Source organism: Carlito syrichta, unplaced genomic scaffold (genome assembly GCF_000164805.1).
Source record: "Carlito syrichta isolate Samal-C Ts95f unplaced genomic scaffold, Tarsius_syrichta-2.0.1 Scaffold303014, whole genome shotgun sequence".
In the NCBI taxonomy this organism is placed as follows: Eukaryota; Metazoa; Chordata; class Mammalia; order Primates; family Tarsiidae; genus Carlito; species Carlito syrichta.
Window position 1 is genome coordinate 199,520 of NW_007247110.1, and position 15,984 is coordinate 215,503.

At 54.5% G+C, this 15,984-nt stretch overlaps 1 protein-coding gene across 1 annotated transcript in view; it reads right to left on the reverse strand.

Annotated features, from left to right (window-relative positions):
- Positions 1 to 15,984, reverse strand: part of LAMC3 (laminin subunit gamma 3) — a 57,552-nt gene that overhangs the window by 10,267 nt on the left and 31,301 nt on the right. Inside the window, exons 14-23 of the mRNA XM_021712023.1 lie at positions 15,100 to 15,345; positions 13,808 to 13,961; positions 13,024 to 13,166; positions 12,090 to 12,268; positions 9,327 to 9,468; positions 7,358 to 7,563; positions 6,494 to 6,570; positions 5,679 to 5,813; positions 3,969 to 4,089; positions 2,046 to 2,195 (exon numbers count right to left, since the gene is read on the reverse strand). Coding sequence (XP_021567698.1) covers positions 2,046 to 2,195; positions 3,969 to 4,089; positions 5,679 to 5,813; positions 6,494 to 6,570; positions 7,358 to 7,563; positions 9,327 to 9,468; positions 12,090 to 12,268; positions 13,024 to 13,166; positions 13,808 to 13,961; positions 15,100 to 15,345 — 1,553 coding nt within the window. The remainder of the gene's footprint in view (positions 1 to 2,045; positions 2,196 to 3,968; positions 4,090 to 5,678; positions 5,814 to 6,493; positions 6,571 to 7,357; positions 7,564 to 9,326; positions 9,469 to 12,089; positions 12,269 to 13,023; positions 13,167 to 13,807; positions 13,962 to 15,099; positions 15,346 to 15,984) is intronic.

Below are 15,984 nucleotides of genomic sequence, written 5' to 3' on the forward strand. Positions count from 1 at the left end.
TTATTGTAGAGATGAGGTCTTGCTGCCCAGGCAGGTCTCGAACCCGCGGGTTCAGGCAATACACTCACCTCAGCCTCCCAAGGCGCGGGATTACAGGCTGAGCCACTGAACCCGGCCATTTTCCTGATTTTGACACATGTACTATGGTTTGGAATCTGTGTGAAGCGTGTATGGGAATTCTGTCCTCTCTTTGCAACCTTTTTGTAAGTCTAACACTAGTTTCAAAGAAAACATTTTTGCTGTTGTTTTTTGAGTTGGGGTCTCACCCTGTCATTCAGGCAGGAGTGTAGTGGCATGATCTCAGCTCATTGCAGCCTCAACCTCCTGGGCTCAGGAGATCCTTTTGCCTCAGCCTCCAGGGTACCTGGGGCTACAGGCACACACCACCGTGCCCAGCTAATTTTTTTTTTTTTAGTCAGAGTCTCACTCTGTCATCCAGGCTGGAGTGCAGTGGTATGCTCAGAGTCACTGCACCCTCGATGTGCTGGGCTCAGGTGTTCCTTCCGCCACAGCCTCCCAAATAGCTGAGATGACAGGCAGGCGCCACTATGCCCAGCTACTTTTTGGATTTACTGTAGAGCTTGCTAGGTTGCCCAGGATGGTCTCAGACCCCTGGACTCAGGCAATCCTCTTGCCTCGGCCTCCCAAAGTGCTGGGATTACAGGTGTGAACCACCACCCCTGGCCAATTTTTTGTAGTGATGGGGTCTCACTATGTTGCCCAGGCTAGTCTCAAATTCCTGGGCTGAAGCAATTCTCCCGCCTCGGTCTCCCAAAGTGCTGGGATTACAGGAGTGAGCCACCGTGCCTGGCTGAGAACGTGTTTTGGTTTGGTAGTTTATATTTTCATAGTTTGGATACCACTGACTCAGCTAAATATGGCCCATAATTCTCCTTGGATGCCCTGGTCTCCCCTTCTACAGTTTAACTCTATGAGTCCCAGGGATTTCGGGTGTTCAATAAACACTTGGAGAAGGAACTAAGGAATTAAGGAAGGAATGAAAAGCATCCTGGGTGTAACTGATGCTGAGGGTGGTGGGCATTGGCCTGGGTGCTGCTGGTGTTGTTGTCCGTCCATCTGTCTGTCCATCCATCCCATCTCCTCACACCTTTACTCCCTGAAGACGGAAAGAGCTACCACCTATTTTCCCTTTCTCCTTCCTGTAACCCTTGACCTCAGAGAACCTGGGAGGGCAGGCAGTCTCTCTTCCAGGTTTCAAATGTTTCTCCTCCAGGATCTCCTCCTGCCCCGTTTCAAAGAATGAGAGCAGGCTGGGCGCAATGGCTCAAACCTGTGATCCCAGCACTTTGGGAGGCTGAGGTGGGAGGATGACTTCGAGGCTGTGGTGAATTATTATTATTATTTTTTTTTTTCTTTTATTTTGAGTTGGAGTCTCACTCTGTCGCCCAGACTGGAGTGCAGTGGCCGCTCCTGGCCACCGCAGCCTCGGCCTGCTGGGCTCCGGCGATCCTTCCGCCTCAGCCTTCCGAGTAGCTGGAATTACAGGCATGCGCTACCACATCCGGCTGATTTTTTGATTTATTGTAGAAGTGAGGTCTCATTGCCCAAGCGGGTCTCTAACCCGTGGGCTCAGGCAATCCACTTACCTCAGCCTCCCAAAGGCGCGGGATTCCAGGCTGAGCCACCGAGCCCGGCTGTGAATTATTTTATTTTTTGAGTTGGCGTTTCACTCCATCGCCCAGGCTGGAGTGCAGTGGCACTCTCATGGCCACTGCAGCCTCGACCTACTGGGCTCAGGCGATCCTTCCGCCTCAGCCTTCCGAGTAGCCGAAACTACAGGTATGCCTGGCTAATTTTTTGATTTATTGTAGAGGTGAGGTCTCATCAAGATGCCCAGGCTGGTCTCAAACATGTGGGCTCAGGCAAACCTCTCACCTAGGCCTCCCAAAGTGATGGGATTATAGGCGAGAGCCACTGCACCCTGCCGAGGCTGTGGTGAAGTATGATCATGCCTCTGCATTCCAGCCTGGACGAAGAGAGTGAGACCACAACTCCAAAAAAAAAGGAGAGGAACAAAAGCTGACCTTTGTGAAGGGTTCCGTCTTCTGCAGCGCCGCCTGGGCGGTGGACTGGAGGGCCTGGACAGCCTCGGTGGCCAGGCGCTCTCTCAATGCAACTGTCTTCTCCAAGGCCTTCCCCTTCAGGTCCATGTCCTCAGCCCGGGACTTCTGAGTCTGCAGAAACACGGTAGGCTTAGATGGGGCCTTTTGCAGGAAAGGGCGTGGAGCGGATCTCCTACTTGGGGAGAGGTGCCCTGCTGGGCTGAGGCCAAGGGTGGGCCTCATGCCCCCTGAAAACTGGCAGGTCTCCCTGATGCCCCGGGGGCAGGGATGGCAGGGGCAAGGCTTCATGTGGACCTAAGGAAGCAGAGGGGCCAGGGTGAGGGAAGCCAGGCTGGGGAACCTGTCCCTTGGGGCTCGATTCCAACCCCATCAATTTCTAGCTGCATGGCCTTGGGCAGCTCTGCTAATGTCCTTGACCCTCATTTCCTAACTGCAAAGCTAGACTCCTTCCTCAGTCCACAATCCCGTAGCTGAAACCTTGGGGCTGGATATGCTTCAGATTGTGGAATTTTCCAGACTTTAGAGAAAGCAGAACTGTGCAGGTACTGCCTAGAATCCAACACCCCCAGTGGCGTCTGAAGAAGCACCCGGGCTCAAATACACTAATAGCTCTTGTTCACATGTGGTGGGAGGAGCAAAGACCTCGAATAAGTATCTCAGGTCAGCCTGGGTCAGGTCTTGTCTCAAATACATTTTTTTTTTTGTTTTTTGTTTGGTTTTGTTGAGGTGGAGTCTCACTCTGTCCCCCAGGCTGGAGTGCAGTGGCATGCTCACAGCCACTGCAGCCTTGACTTTCTGGGCTCAGGCGATCCTTCTGCTCAGCCTTTCAAGTAGCTGGAACCACGGGCCACCATGCCCAGCTAATTTTTTTTTTTTAATCGTAGAGATGAGTTCTCGCCAAGTTGCCCAGGCTGGTCTTGAACCTGTGGGCTCAGGCAGTCCTCTCACCTCAGCCTCCCAAAGTGCTGGAATTATAGGCATGAGCCACCACGCCCAGCCCTCAAATATACTTATATAAGCTCAGTTTCTCCCTCCCTCCCTCCTTCCTTCTTTTTTTGTATTTTTTGTATTTTGTCAGTATCTTTCAGCTGGAGTGCAGTGGCACGATCATGGCTCACCACAGTCTCAAAATCCAGGACTCAGAAAAGCCTTCTGCCTCAACTTCCCAAGTAGATGGGACTACAGGTACACACCACCACACCCGGCTAATTTTTTTCTTTTTTTTTTTTGTAGAGACGTGGCCTTGCTATGTTGTCCAGGGTAGTTTTGAACTCCTGGGTTCAAGCAATCCTCTCACCTCAGCCTTCCAAAGTACTGGGGTTACAGGCATGAGACATTATGCCAGGCTAAAGCTCAGTGTTTGAGTTTTAAAATTTCGGGGTTACCAAGAAGACACATTGGATTTACCTGATTTACCCAGAGGTGATGAGTACAGGGTGACAGCCACAGAGGGGCCAACCAACCACTTTGTGCATTATTCTAAAATCGCCTCCTGGAAGCAGCCCTAAAATAACCTAAGGGGCCAGCTCCATGTTACAGACAAAGCCACTGGGGTTCAGAGACGGAAAGTTCTCAGCCAGGTCACAAAGCTAGAGTAGCGGAGCTGGGATTTCGTCTCACGTCCCATCTGGTGTCACTGCTGATGTCACTATGATGAAGAAGCAGTTCCAGTCTTGATTTTATTACTGCCATCAACAACAAACACTAGCTGAACTCTAACTGCAAGCCCTGCGGGTGGACTGTCTTATTTGAAACAGCTGCTAGAAAGTTAAAGATAAGCCACGTGTCACCTGTCTCTGCCTGGGCCGCACTGGTTTTACCAGCTGCTAGGCTAGGCCTCCCCTCCCCCATCCCGGACAGAGCTCTGAGGACCACTGAGCTGACCGGTGCTGCAGGGGCAGCCAGCAAGGCTGGGCGTGAGGCCGTCAGCACCCTCTCTGCTTCGGGTAGCAGCTCTGCCACAGCCGTGCCCAGCGTTTTCTGGGCCACCTGGACCTCCTGGTACCTGTGAGGAAACAGAAGTCAGGATGAATCGTGCAGCAGGGGGCAGGACCATCCTTCCCCATCACGGTCTGGACCCCTGACTTGCAAAGGCCTCTTCCTGCTTGCCAGGCAGATTTGCCCTCTGTGGGGCGGGTATTCAGCTGGATACCCTTGGAAAGCGGCTGCTACGCTGAAGCTATTTTCTCTTTTTTTTTTTTTGAGTTGGAGTCCCACTCTGTCGCCCAGACTGGAGTGCAGTGGATGCTCCCGGCCACCGCAGCCTCGACCTGCTGGCTCCGGCGATCCTTCTGCCTCAGCCTTCCAAGTAGCTGGAATTACAGGTACATGCTACCACACCCGGCTAGTTTTTGATTTACTGTAGAGATGAGGTCTCGCTAAGTTGCCCAGGCAGGTCTCGAACCCGCAGGCTCAGGCAATCCACTCACCTCAGCCTCCCAAAGCGCTGGGATTACAGGCTGAGCCACCGAACCCGGCTTTTTTTTTTTTTTTTTTTTTTTTGAGATGAGGTCTCGCTATGTTACCTAGCTGGTCTTGAACTCCTGGGCTTGAGCAATCCTCCCGCCTCGGCCTCCAAAAGTGCTAGGATTATACAGGTGTAAGTTACCACACCCAGCCTAAACTCTATCTTAGTCTATGCTTTGGACTCACTCTGAAATTCTTTTCTGTGGTGAAGTCAAAGAACCAACAGAACAACTACATCACACCCCACTGGCATCAGTTTCCATGCAAAAATCATGCATTTTGCAACTGCTTGTCTCCTCTGGATGAGCTGTAAGAGGAGAATGCCTGGTGGTGAGGGAAGGGTGTGTCTGCTCCACTGGTAAATGGAGACCCCTGGGCTGCAGGATCACCATGGGCCCTTTGCCCTGACGGCCTGTGGTCTGTCATCAGCCGACCAGAATGGGTTTTCTGTCCTGTCCAGCTGGCCACCCTCCACTCCACTCAGTCGTCCTGCACAGGGGCACCGCGAGGGTGGAGAACCCTGATTTCTCTCCCACCCTGAGCCCCTTCTCCGAGAGCCAGCATCCAGGTCATGTGACCTCACCCCAGTCATGCTGATCGGCTTAGGGCTGGACACCTGGTCCAAGCTGAGCCAATCATATTTTCTCATCTAGGAATGTCAACCTGGGATGCTGGTTGGTCTTCACTGACCCTTGAACTGAGATGGAGAGAAGGGGTCACCCAGAGCACAGAAGCAGCGCCCACTGGTCTGCAGAGGCAAAGAAAGCAAGCTGGTACCAAAGAGGAGCTGGGAGTACTTGGGCGAGGACTTGGACTTGAAGAGGAAATGCGGGACTCAAGGGCTGCCGCGGCAGAAAGCCAGAGATTCATGGCTCTGGGTTCCAGTTCTTGTCTTGTGTCTCCAGAGGCTGAGCTGCATGCCCCAGGCGTGAATGGGTTCTTGTAACTCACCACCAAGTGGGCCAAGACCTCATGGCCCCACTCCGAGTGGGACGTCGACCCCAGACACCAACGCCAGAGAACACCAGGACTCAGGGGAAGTGGGTTCCAGAACCGGCAGCCTCTAGCCAGGCCCCACTGGCTCCAGAGCCAAGCCCAAGCTTCTTCCCACACCTGGGGAGGTCTCACCTGTCCTCCAGTTCCCGCTGAGCCTCCAGGGCTGCCCTTCCCTCCACCAGACTCCAGAGAAGCGTGTAACTGGTGTTGGAGGCCAGTAGGGCCCTCCGGGCAGTGGCCTTGATCTTGGCGGCGGTGTCTCTGTGGCTGCATGAGAACACCCACCCGACCATCACCAAGAGTTCACACAGAAGGGCTTGGGCCCAAACACACACCTTTACCACAGGGGCCTCTTGCTGTCCCAGACAGAGCACAGCCACGAGGACAGAGACTCCTTTTCTACCTCTGCCTGGTACCCAGCCCACATGTCTGTTCCTGTTTCGTTTTTTAGAGACAGGGTCTCACTCTCACCAGGCTGGAGGGCAGTGATGATAATAGTTTACTGCAGCCTTGACCTCCTGGGTTTGGGTGATCCTCCCACCTCAGCCTCCCGAGTAGCTGGGACTACAGGTGTGTGCCACCATGCCTGGCTAATTTTTTGATTTTTTAAACAGACATCTCACCATGTTGCCCAGGCTGGTCTCGAACTCCTGAGCTCAGGCGATCCTCTCTCCTTGGCCTCCCAAAGTTCTGGGATTACAGGCATGAGCCACCATGCCTGGCCTAAAGCTGTTTTTTTTTTAAAGCCAGCAGACGCTCTCTGGCTTGAACCTCCCCTTGTTTACCTCTCCTCATGGTGGTCACACTTGTCCCACAACAAGGAAGCAATTACATCATCTGATCCCAACCCCCAGGGAGGGGCAACTGTGGGGCTGACTCTGACCCTAGCACCCACAGGAGAAGAGCTGGGCATGACCTCACCATGCCCCCAGGACCTCGGGGCTCACCTCCTGGCAAGGACGCGGGCCTCTGTGGCCAGATGGCTCCAGTTGGTGGGCTGGCCGGACCCTTCCTGAGGAATCACCTCAAGAGAGAAAAGGGACAGAGGAGGACACTTACAGCCCATCCCTGGGGGGCAAGGGCCACATGTGGCTAAACAATGGGGCAGAACTGGACAGCACCCGTAATTTTAATTTTTTTTTTTTTTTGAGTTGGAGTCTCACTGTCGCCCAGATTGGAGTGCAGTGGACGCTCCCGGCCACCGCAGCCTCGACCTGCTGGGCTCCGGCGATCCTTCTGCCTCAGTACTTATTTTTTTTGAGACAGGGTCTCACTGTGTTGCCCAGGCTGGAGTGCAGTATGGTGATCATGCCTCACTGCAGCCTCTGACTCCTGGGCTCAAGTGATCCTCCTGCCTCAGCCTCCCAAGTGGCTAGAAATAGTGGTGTGAGCCACCACATCTGGCTAATTTTCAAAATTTCTGGTAGAGACGGGATCTTGCTTTGTTGCCCAGGCTGATCTCGAACTCCTGGGCTCAAGCAATGCTCCTGCCTTGGCCTCCCAAAGTGCTGGGACTATAGGTGTGAGCCACTGCACCTGGCCAGTTTTATCAATGCACCAAGTCAGATCCGTGGGCACAGTCCTGGATGTGGAAACGCCAAGAAGGACACTGCCTGCTACTTTCTGTGCATTCACTGTCTATGCGGAACACGTCTGGCTTGCCATGTTCTCTCACTGAACCCTGTGAGCCTCACTCTGCGGGACAACTGAGCCTCAGGAAGCAGGAGGCACGCCCAAGGTCACCAGGTCAATGGCAGGACTGGGACAAGACCAAGGCCTGGCTCAGAGGGGTGGGGGATGCCCTGGGGTACCAGAGACGTGAGAACGGAGGCTGCGTGCAGGATCTCCTCCCCTGAGGACTCTAGTGCCGCCTCCAGGTCAGTCAGCTGGATGCAGGTCTTCTGGGCACTGGCCTGGGCACAGTGGGCACCCTTGCTCAGCGCCCGCAGCTGCTCCCGGGCAGCCTTCACAGTTCCCTCGAGGCCTGTCGTCTGCTCCAGGAAGGCTTCTCGGACCCCTGCAGGAAGCCCGCAGCCCAGGGGTCACAGAGCGGCTGAGATGTCACACCAAGGGCCCACCCTACCCCCCAGGGCCTCCTCCTGTGCCCTCCATTCTCCCAGGCAGGTGAACTCCAGCACGAGCCCAGGCACCCATGTTCCCAAGGAAAGAGTGACCCCATTTTGGTTTTGAGTTGGGGGTCTCACTTTGTCACCCAGGCCAGAGTGCAGTGGCATGATCTTGGCTCACTGCAGGCTAAAATTCCTGGGCTCAGGCGACCCTCCCACCTCAGCCTCCCAAGTAGCTGGGACCACAGGCATGCACCACCATGCTCAGCTAATTCTTTTTTTTTTTTTCTGGTAAATACGAGTTCACTCTCTGTTGCCCAGGCTGGTCTCTAACTCCTGGGCTCAAGCTCTAACTGCTTCGGCTTCCCAAAGTGCTGGGATGACAGGCGTGAGCCACTGCACCCAGCAGGTCACATTATTTTACAGATGAGGCCCGGAGAAGGGAAATCGTGACCCAAGGCTCTACCCACAGTAAGCCAGTCACGCCTGAGGGCCTGGATGGAACCCAGGCCTTCCAGAGGCACACAAGCAATTCCAGAGTCAGGGAGAGCAGTGACCCTCCTCTCGAATCATCTCTGTGGTGTGCAGTGGGCTCACACGTGGGCAATTTAAGCCTGACATCTGATGGCCCCTAATTCAGTGGTGAGGACATTTCACAGAGGACATTTCACAGAGGAACCCATTCATTCTCAGTCCCCTCCAACTTTCCGTGTCCCTGGGCCAAATTCCTCCTGGGTTTAGTGACAGGTCACCTTCACTTTCATATTTACCCATTTATTTTCTACATGTCAAGCACCATAAGGAAAACAGCCAAGGATCAGCACGGTGGGATGCTACTGGTTCAGCCCTGTGCAATGCCCTGAGATTTTTTGTGGAGTGAGCAGATAAATGAATGAACCCAGCCCATGAACTCACTGAGCTTAGAGTCTGGGTAGGGCAGGGAACGTGGAGACAAGGATCAACACACACACACACACACACACACACACACACACACACACACACACACACATATTGAGTTGGAGTCTCATTCTGTCGCCCAGGCTGGAGTGCAGTGTCACGCTCATGGCCACCCCAGCATTGACCTGCTAGGATCCAGAGATCCTTCTGCCTCAGCCTTCCAAGTAGCCAGGACTACAGGAGCATGCTACCACGCCCAGCTAATGTTTTATTTTATTGTAGAGACGAGGTCTCACCATGATGCCCAGCCTGGTCTTGAACCCATGGCCTCAGGCGATCCTCTCGCCTTGGCCTCCCAAAGTGCTAGGATTACAGGCTTGAGCCACCACACCCGGTCACATATATTTTTTAGTTGGGGTCTCACTCTATTGCCCAGGCATGATCACAGCTCACTGCAGCCTCGACCTTCTAGGTTCAGGCAATCCTCCCTTCTCAGCCTCCTGAGTAGCTGGGACTACAGGTGCATGCCACCACGTTTGGCTCATTTTTTCATTTTTTTGTAGAGATGAGATCTTGCTATGTTGCCCAGGCTGGTCTCAAACTCCTGGACTCAAGTGATCCTCCCACCTCAGCCTCCCAAGGTGATGGGATTATAGGCGTGAGCCACCTCGCCCAGCCTGGAACCGATATTAATAAAGTTACAAGTGGGTTTGGGACGTTGGAGGAGAGGACCACGGTGACAGGACTCAGCATCTGACTAGGCCATGTGACTCCCCCTGGCCTCCTGGTCTCCCGCCCTGCTCTCCCACCATACCTGGCAGCAGGTGGAGGCCCTGGTAGAGGTCTCCCCATGGGGCCTCTCCCTGCAGAATGTCTGGGGGTCCCCAGGGACTGCCACAGTCCGACCCCTGTAGCCACCCCTCCATCAAAGTCAGTCTGGCCTTCAGCTTGGCTGCCTGGAAGGGACAGAGAAGAAGAGGTGTGTGAGGTTGGTGGCCTGGAAATCCTGCCCAGACACCTCCCGCGGGCTCCTTTCTTCAAATCCTACCTTGGGCCTCAAAGCCAAGGGCACACCCTACCTCTGTGAAGCAACCCTGCCCACCCACCCCATTGTGGCTGTCCCTGTCACATCCAACAACACCTGCTGACACAGTCCATCTCACCTCTGTCCCGCTGTGGGCTGGGAGTGGTGGGGGGAGGTTGGTGTGGGAAGTGGCATCCCATGAGAGTTTCTGTCCGTCCTGTTCACTGTATTCCCAGGACTCTGCACAGAGCAGGCGTGCCACGGACACATGCTGGCTGGGTGTGCTATGACCATGCCCCAGCCTGGCTCTTGGTCGTATGACACTCACTGCATGTACTGAGCACTTATCAGGAGCCAGCCACGACACGAATGGCTGCCACACTCCAGCTCGCATCCCCTCATAACCTCTCTATGAGGAAGGTCACGAGGCCACCCAAGCACAGCCCTGTCCCCAAACCCAAAGTTCAAAAGGCTCTCAAAAAAACCATGAAGCTTTCCCTTCCTCATGCGACAGGAAAATATGACCTGAACGCACTTGGAAGGAATACTGGTTTTTTTGTTGCTGTTGTTTTTATTTTATTTTATTTATTTATTTATTTTTTTGAATTGGAGTCTCACGCTGTCACTCAGGCTGGAGTGCAGTGGCACACTCAAGGCCACCACAGCCTTGACCTGCTGGACTCAAGGTGATCCTTCTGCCTCAGTCTTCCAATAGCTGGAACTACAGGCATGCGCCACCACACCTGGCTGATTTTTTTTTTTTATAATCAATATTTTTATGGCTGGGCTTGGTGGCTCAGCCTGTAATCCCGTGCCTTTGGGAGGCTGAGGTGAGTGGATTGCTTGAGCCCGCGGGTTTGAGACCCACCTGGGCAAAGAGACCTCATCTCTATAATAAAAAAAAAAAAAAAAATCAAACCAGGCTCGGTGGCTCGGCTTGTAATATTTTTTTTTTTTTTATGATGATATTGTGGGGTACAGTTAAGGGTTAGGTATACAAATATGCTTCGTTCAGGCACCCTTGTTGATAAGAGATGCCTCCCTGTCCCCAGACACATACTTACTACCATTAAACCCATCTCCCTTCCCCTCCCCCCCTGATATTTTTATTTATTTATTGTAGAGATGAGGACTTGCCAAGTTACCCAGGCTGGTCTTGAACTGCAGGCAATCCTCTCACCTCGGCCTCCCAAAGTGCTGGGATTATAGGTGTGAGTCGTTGTGCCCAGCCTGTTGCTGTTTTTAGTTGGAGTCTCACTCTGTTGCCCAGGTTGGAGTACTGGAATATAATGGCACACTCACGGCCACAGCAGCCTTGACCTGCTGGGCTCAAGTGATCCTTCCAACTCAGCCTTCCAAGGAACTAGAACCACAGGCATGCGCCACCATACCCAGCTAATTTTTTGATTCGTTGTAGAGACGAGGTCTTGCCAAGTTGCCCAGATTGGTCTCAAATCCCTGAGCTCAGGAAATCCTCTCACCTTCGCCTCCCAAAATACTACGATTACAGGCGTGAGCCAACTCACCCAGCCAGGAATACCATGCTTTAAAATAATTGTTGCCGGGTGCGGTGGCTGAAGCCTGTAATTCCAGCACTTTGGGAGGCTGAGGTGAGAGGACTGCCTGAGCCCGCAGGTTCAAGACCAGCCTGGGCAACTTGGCGAGACCTCACCTCTACAAAAAAAAAAATGAAAATTAGCCGGACATGGTAAAGCATGCCCATAGTTCCAGCTACTTGGAAGGTTGAAGCAGAAGGATCGCCTGAGCCCAGCAGGTCAATGCCAAGGTGGCCGTGAGTGTGCCACTGCATTCCAGCCTGGGTGACACAGTGAGACAACAACTCAAAAAAAACTCCAAAACTATTTGTTAATTGTCTTTGTCAACTCACTTGGTGTAAATATCCATCTGTTTTCTTGCAACATGGTCAATGGTTTGATTGTGGGCTGGCCCATTTGCAGCTGTGAGTGTGGCCTGATATTCGGGGCACCTCATCTCATCTCTCCACAACACCACACACCCCCAGAGCTGGCCTCACTGGTTTCCTAAGGGGGTGTGGGTCCGGACTATCTCCACTTTGGAGCAGGAGAGACTGAGGCTCACCCAGGCTGCCACCTGCCTGGGCACAAGACAGCTCACAGGACTAGGGCAAGGCAGCCCCGATGGGTAAACCCTAGAGCTCGATCACCAACTCCTGCACCACCCACCTCCCTGCACGAAATTCTCTTTGTACCTAGAATGGGCATTGCCTGCTCTTTACCAAGGGTCTGTCAGTGGTCTCATCCCCCTGAACCCGAGAAAGTGAGAAGCCTCAGCCCAGGGTGGTCGGGAAGGGTGGGTGACCAAAGCCACCTTTCTCCCGTCCATCCGGAGCCAGGAAGGGCTGGGGTGAGGGCTGAGCCAGGCTGGAAAGGGCCAGGAGGCCGGGTGGGCACAGGGAGAAGGTGGCAGGCAGACTCGCAAGGCCTGAGAGCCGAGGGTAAGGGTTGTGGAATGAGCCGGAGGGTGTGGCAGGACCCTGGGCGGGGCCTGGACCCTGGGCGGGGTCAGACTCACCTCCTCCTTCACCAGGGCGTAGCAGGGTGGGCACTCCTGGCACTGTGTGCCGCCGGCCGTGAGGAAATGGTTGTGTTGGCAGCGGTCACACTTGTAACCCACGAAGCCAGGCTTGCACACACATGTGCTGTTCTCGTGGCACTGGGAAGAGGCAGAGCCCAGCGGGGAGCACCTGCAGGCTGGAGGGATCCGTGGCAGCGGATGCTGAGTTCTGGGCACTCCCAGAATACCCTGGGCACCTCACGTACAGATGCTTGGGCCCTTCCCTGAAGATTTTTAATATTTTTTTATTTATTTTTTATTTTTATTTTTTTGAGTTGGAGTCTCACTCTGTCACCCAGACTGGAGTGCAGTGGCCGCTCCCGGCCACCGCAGCCACAACCCACTGGGCTCCGGCAATCCTTCTGCCTCCACCTTCCAAGTAGCTGGAACTACAGGCGCGCGCTACCACGCCCGGCTGATTTTTTCATTTATTGTAGAGATGAGGTCTCGCCAAGTTGCCCAGACAGGTCTCGAACCCACAGGCTCAGGCAATCCACTCACCTCAGCCTCGCAAAGTGCGGGATTACAGGCTGAGCCACCGAGCCTGGTTCCCAGAAGATTTTGATTCAAAAGGTTGAAGGTGATGGTGACCTAGAGCCTGACTTACTGAAATGTTCCGTGGGGATCTGAGGACCAGCCAGGCTTAGGAACTGCCAGTGCAGCCCAATCCTACAGGTGAGGAAACTGAGGCGCAGAGAGGGGACACGCTGGCTCCAGGCACACAGGCACTCGGGGGTGGCTTCGGGGACTAGATTCCCAGGCTGGCATGAGGACACTGGCAATTCTGCCCTGGCTACTTGTTCCATGTTCCTTGGCAGCCCTTGGGTCATCCCTGCCCAGAGACCTCAGGCCCCACCCCTCCGGTAGCCTGGAAAGGACCCAGCCTCCTTACCCCGGCAACCCTTGATGGAGAAGCCGAAGAAACCCAGCTGGCATCTGTCACAGGCCTGGCCTGTGATGCCTGGGCGGCAGGGACACTGTCCAGTCTTGGGGTGGCACCGGTCCTCCTGGGAGCCCAGCAGGTGACACTTGCAGCTGTGATAAGGGAAAGAACCGGACTCAGGCAAGCTCGGGCAAGCCTGTGATGGCTGCAGCTGACCGGGGACCTCAGATCACAGCCCGCTGTGGACAAGGCCCCATCACCTGTCAGGACATGTCAACAGCCTCCCCAAACTGTGCTCTGGGAAGTACAAGTCTCACAGGATGCTGGCCAAAAGAAGAACAAAAGCTATGGGGACAAATACGTCTTGGAGAAACCGTATCCCTCTGTTAGAAAGTCACAGTGCAATTAGCATATTAAAGGCTCTGAGAAGTCCCGCAAAGAAGAAAAATGATTCACTTGCTGTTTCTCTGGAGTCCTCCCCTGCTCCGTAAAGACCCTTACTTATCTAAGGTGCTGCTGTGGCCAAAAAGGCCACCCAGTGACGGGCGTCACTGAGAAGGGACTCAGAGACCAAATGGGCCACCTGCCCGCCTGGACATCCCCTAGGGCTGCTCTTGGCCTGTGTCCTAGGCTGGCTGGGCCAGGAGTCTGACGCCAGCTGACCGGCCCTTTGTTCCCCTTTGATGAAAGGTACAGTGTACCTGGCAGTGTGCCTGGGACGACACCTTCCAAACCAGGCCCCTCCCTGGCGCTTTCTTCTATCTCGGTGAGGGACACAGCCTCGCCCACCTACCTCTGGCAGCCCCTCCCAGGCTGGAGGTTGAAGAAGCCGGGGCTGCAGCGGCCACAGTCCCGGCCGGTCACACGAGGCAGGCAGGAGCACTGGCCCGTCACCGGGTCGCAGGGTGTCTGCTCACTGACTGAGCCCCCAGGGTGGCAGCTGCAGGCTGTGGGTGGGGGCGGGGAAAGGCACTGAGGAGCCACGCAGATTGTCAGTCCAACCCTGGGGGGTGGGCTGGGGGCCAGGTGGGATGCCGTGCACCGCAGCGGAATTCCAAAGCCCCTCCCTGAGCACGAATCTCAGCCCGCTGGCTGGGTCCTTGGAGAGAGCCCAGCATCATCATGGTGGCGGTTGCCCTTCTGAGTCCACCCTGAGCCCTGGCAGGCCAGAGAGAAAGCCAGAGATTCGGGTGGGGTCACAGGTGGAGCATGTTCTGGGTCATGTGACCCTGCTCCTCTGGCTTCTACAAGCGCAGCAGCTCACAGTGGGCCAGAGCCATGTTTCTAGAAGGGGCTCATTGAATCAAGGCACTGACAGGCACTACGTGGGAAAGGGCGCCAGGGCAAGTCAGCCTGGGGCCAATGCTGAGCTTCCAATTGGAGGCCTGGGGGCAGGAAGACCACTGGGACAGCCTTACATGCTAGTTGGAAAGCATGAGATAACTTGATAAAAAACAGTATTTCAAACTGTACAGTCACCAGAAGTACACAGTTATCAAAAATGCAGACAAATTCTGCCATTTTCATTTCATTTCCTGAAAGTCAGGGTCAGCTTGTGAAAAGTTGTCAAACGACATGCTAAATGTGAAATGTCAACCCTCACTCTAAACTTCTTCCCTGTTCAGAGCATCAAATGAAGACTTCATTGGATTTTTATAATGGCTTTCTGATTTTGGCAGTCCATTAAAGAAGGGAGTTGAAAGTTGTTGTATACTGTTAAAGATCGTCTGCCCATGTCCTGCCTGAAATACCATGATTGTTTATGAAAAGTATCTTTAATAAAGCTGGATACAGTTTGGCTTGGAAAAAAAAAAAAGAAAGCATGAGATAGAGCCAGACTATCAAGACAGGGAAAAACTAACCACAGTATCAGAGTTCCAAGATCTCAGGGTGGACACAAGCACACCCTTGTGCTTTCTGGAAAAGGAGACAGAGAAGGGAAGTCACCTGCCTAAGGGTGCACAGCTTCACAGAGGGGCCAGCTGGTTCTGGTGGGCTCCCCAGTCATCCCGCCTGGGTCCTGAGCCAGGGCAGAGAAGGGGCCCGCGGCGCCCCTCCCCGTGGGTCTGGGAGGCGGGTACTCACGCGCGCATTTGTCCACGGGCCGGGGGGCCAGGGCATTCCCGTAGAAGCCTTCCTGGCAGCGCTCACAGCGGTCACCCGTAGTGTTGTACAGACAGCGCAGGCAGCGGCCAGACAAGGGGTCGCAGTTGCCCACAGCGTTGGGGTCCACGTTCCCACTGCACTGGCACTGGCGGCAGGGCCGGGAGACCCCAGAGAGCCCCAGCGGGTCCCCAAAAAAGCCATCATCACAGATCTCACAGTGCCGCCCTGTGTGAGGAGGGAGCAGGAGTGAGGGACACCGGCCTGATGGGCCCCCAGGGGAAAGGATGACTGGAAGCAAAGTGACTGTCCCTCCAGCCTCCTCGTGGAGCAGAGCATGGGCTCTGGGCAGGCAGACCTGGGGCCGGGTGGTCTTGGGCAAGCCACTGTGCCTCTCTGAACTCAGGATCCTCCTCTATAAAGCGAGGACAATGGCAGCTATCTCACAGGACTGTTGAGAGGGTTTGGGGACATAACTTGTGCACAGTACTTAACAAAGGGCCTGGCACATGGTGAGTGCTCAATGGCAGGGCGGTCACCTATTCGTCCACGTTGCCATCATCACCACCTTCACCTGCATCTTTTTTTTTTTTTTTTTGAGTTGGAGTCTCACTGTCACCCAGACTGGAGTGCAGTGGCCGCTCCTGGCCACCGCAGCCTCGCCCTGCTGGGCTCCGGCGATCCTTCCGCCTTAGCCTTCCAAGGAGCTGGAACTACAGGCGCGCGCTACCACGCCTGGCTCATTTTTGATTTATTGTAGAGATGAGGTCTCGCCAAGTTGCCCAGGCGGGTCTCGATCCTGTGGGCTCAGGCAATCCGCTCACCTCAGCCTCCCAAGGCGCGGGATTACAGGCTGAGCCACCAAAC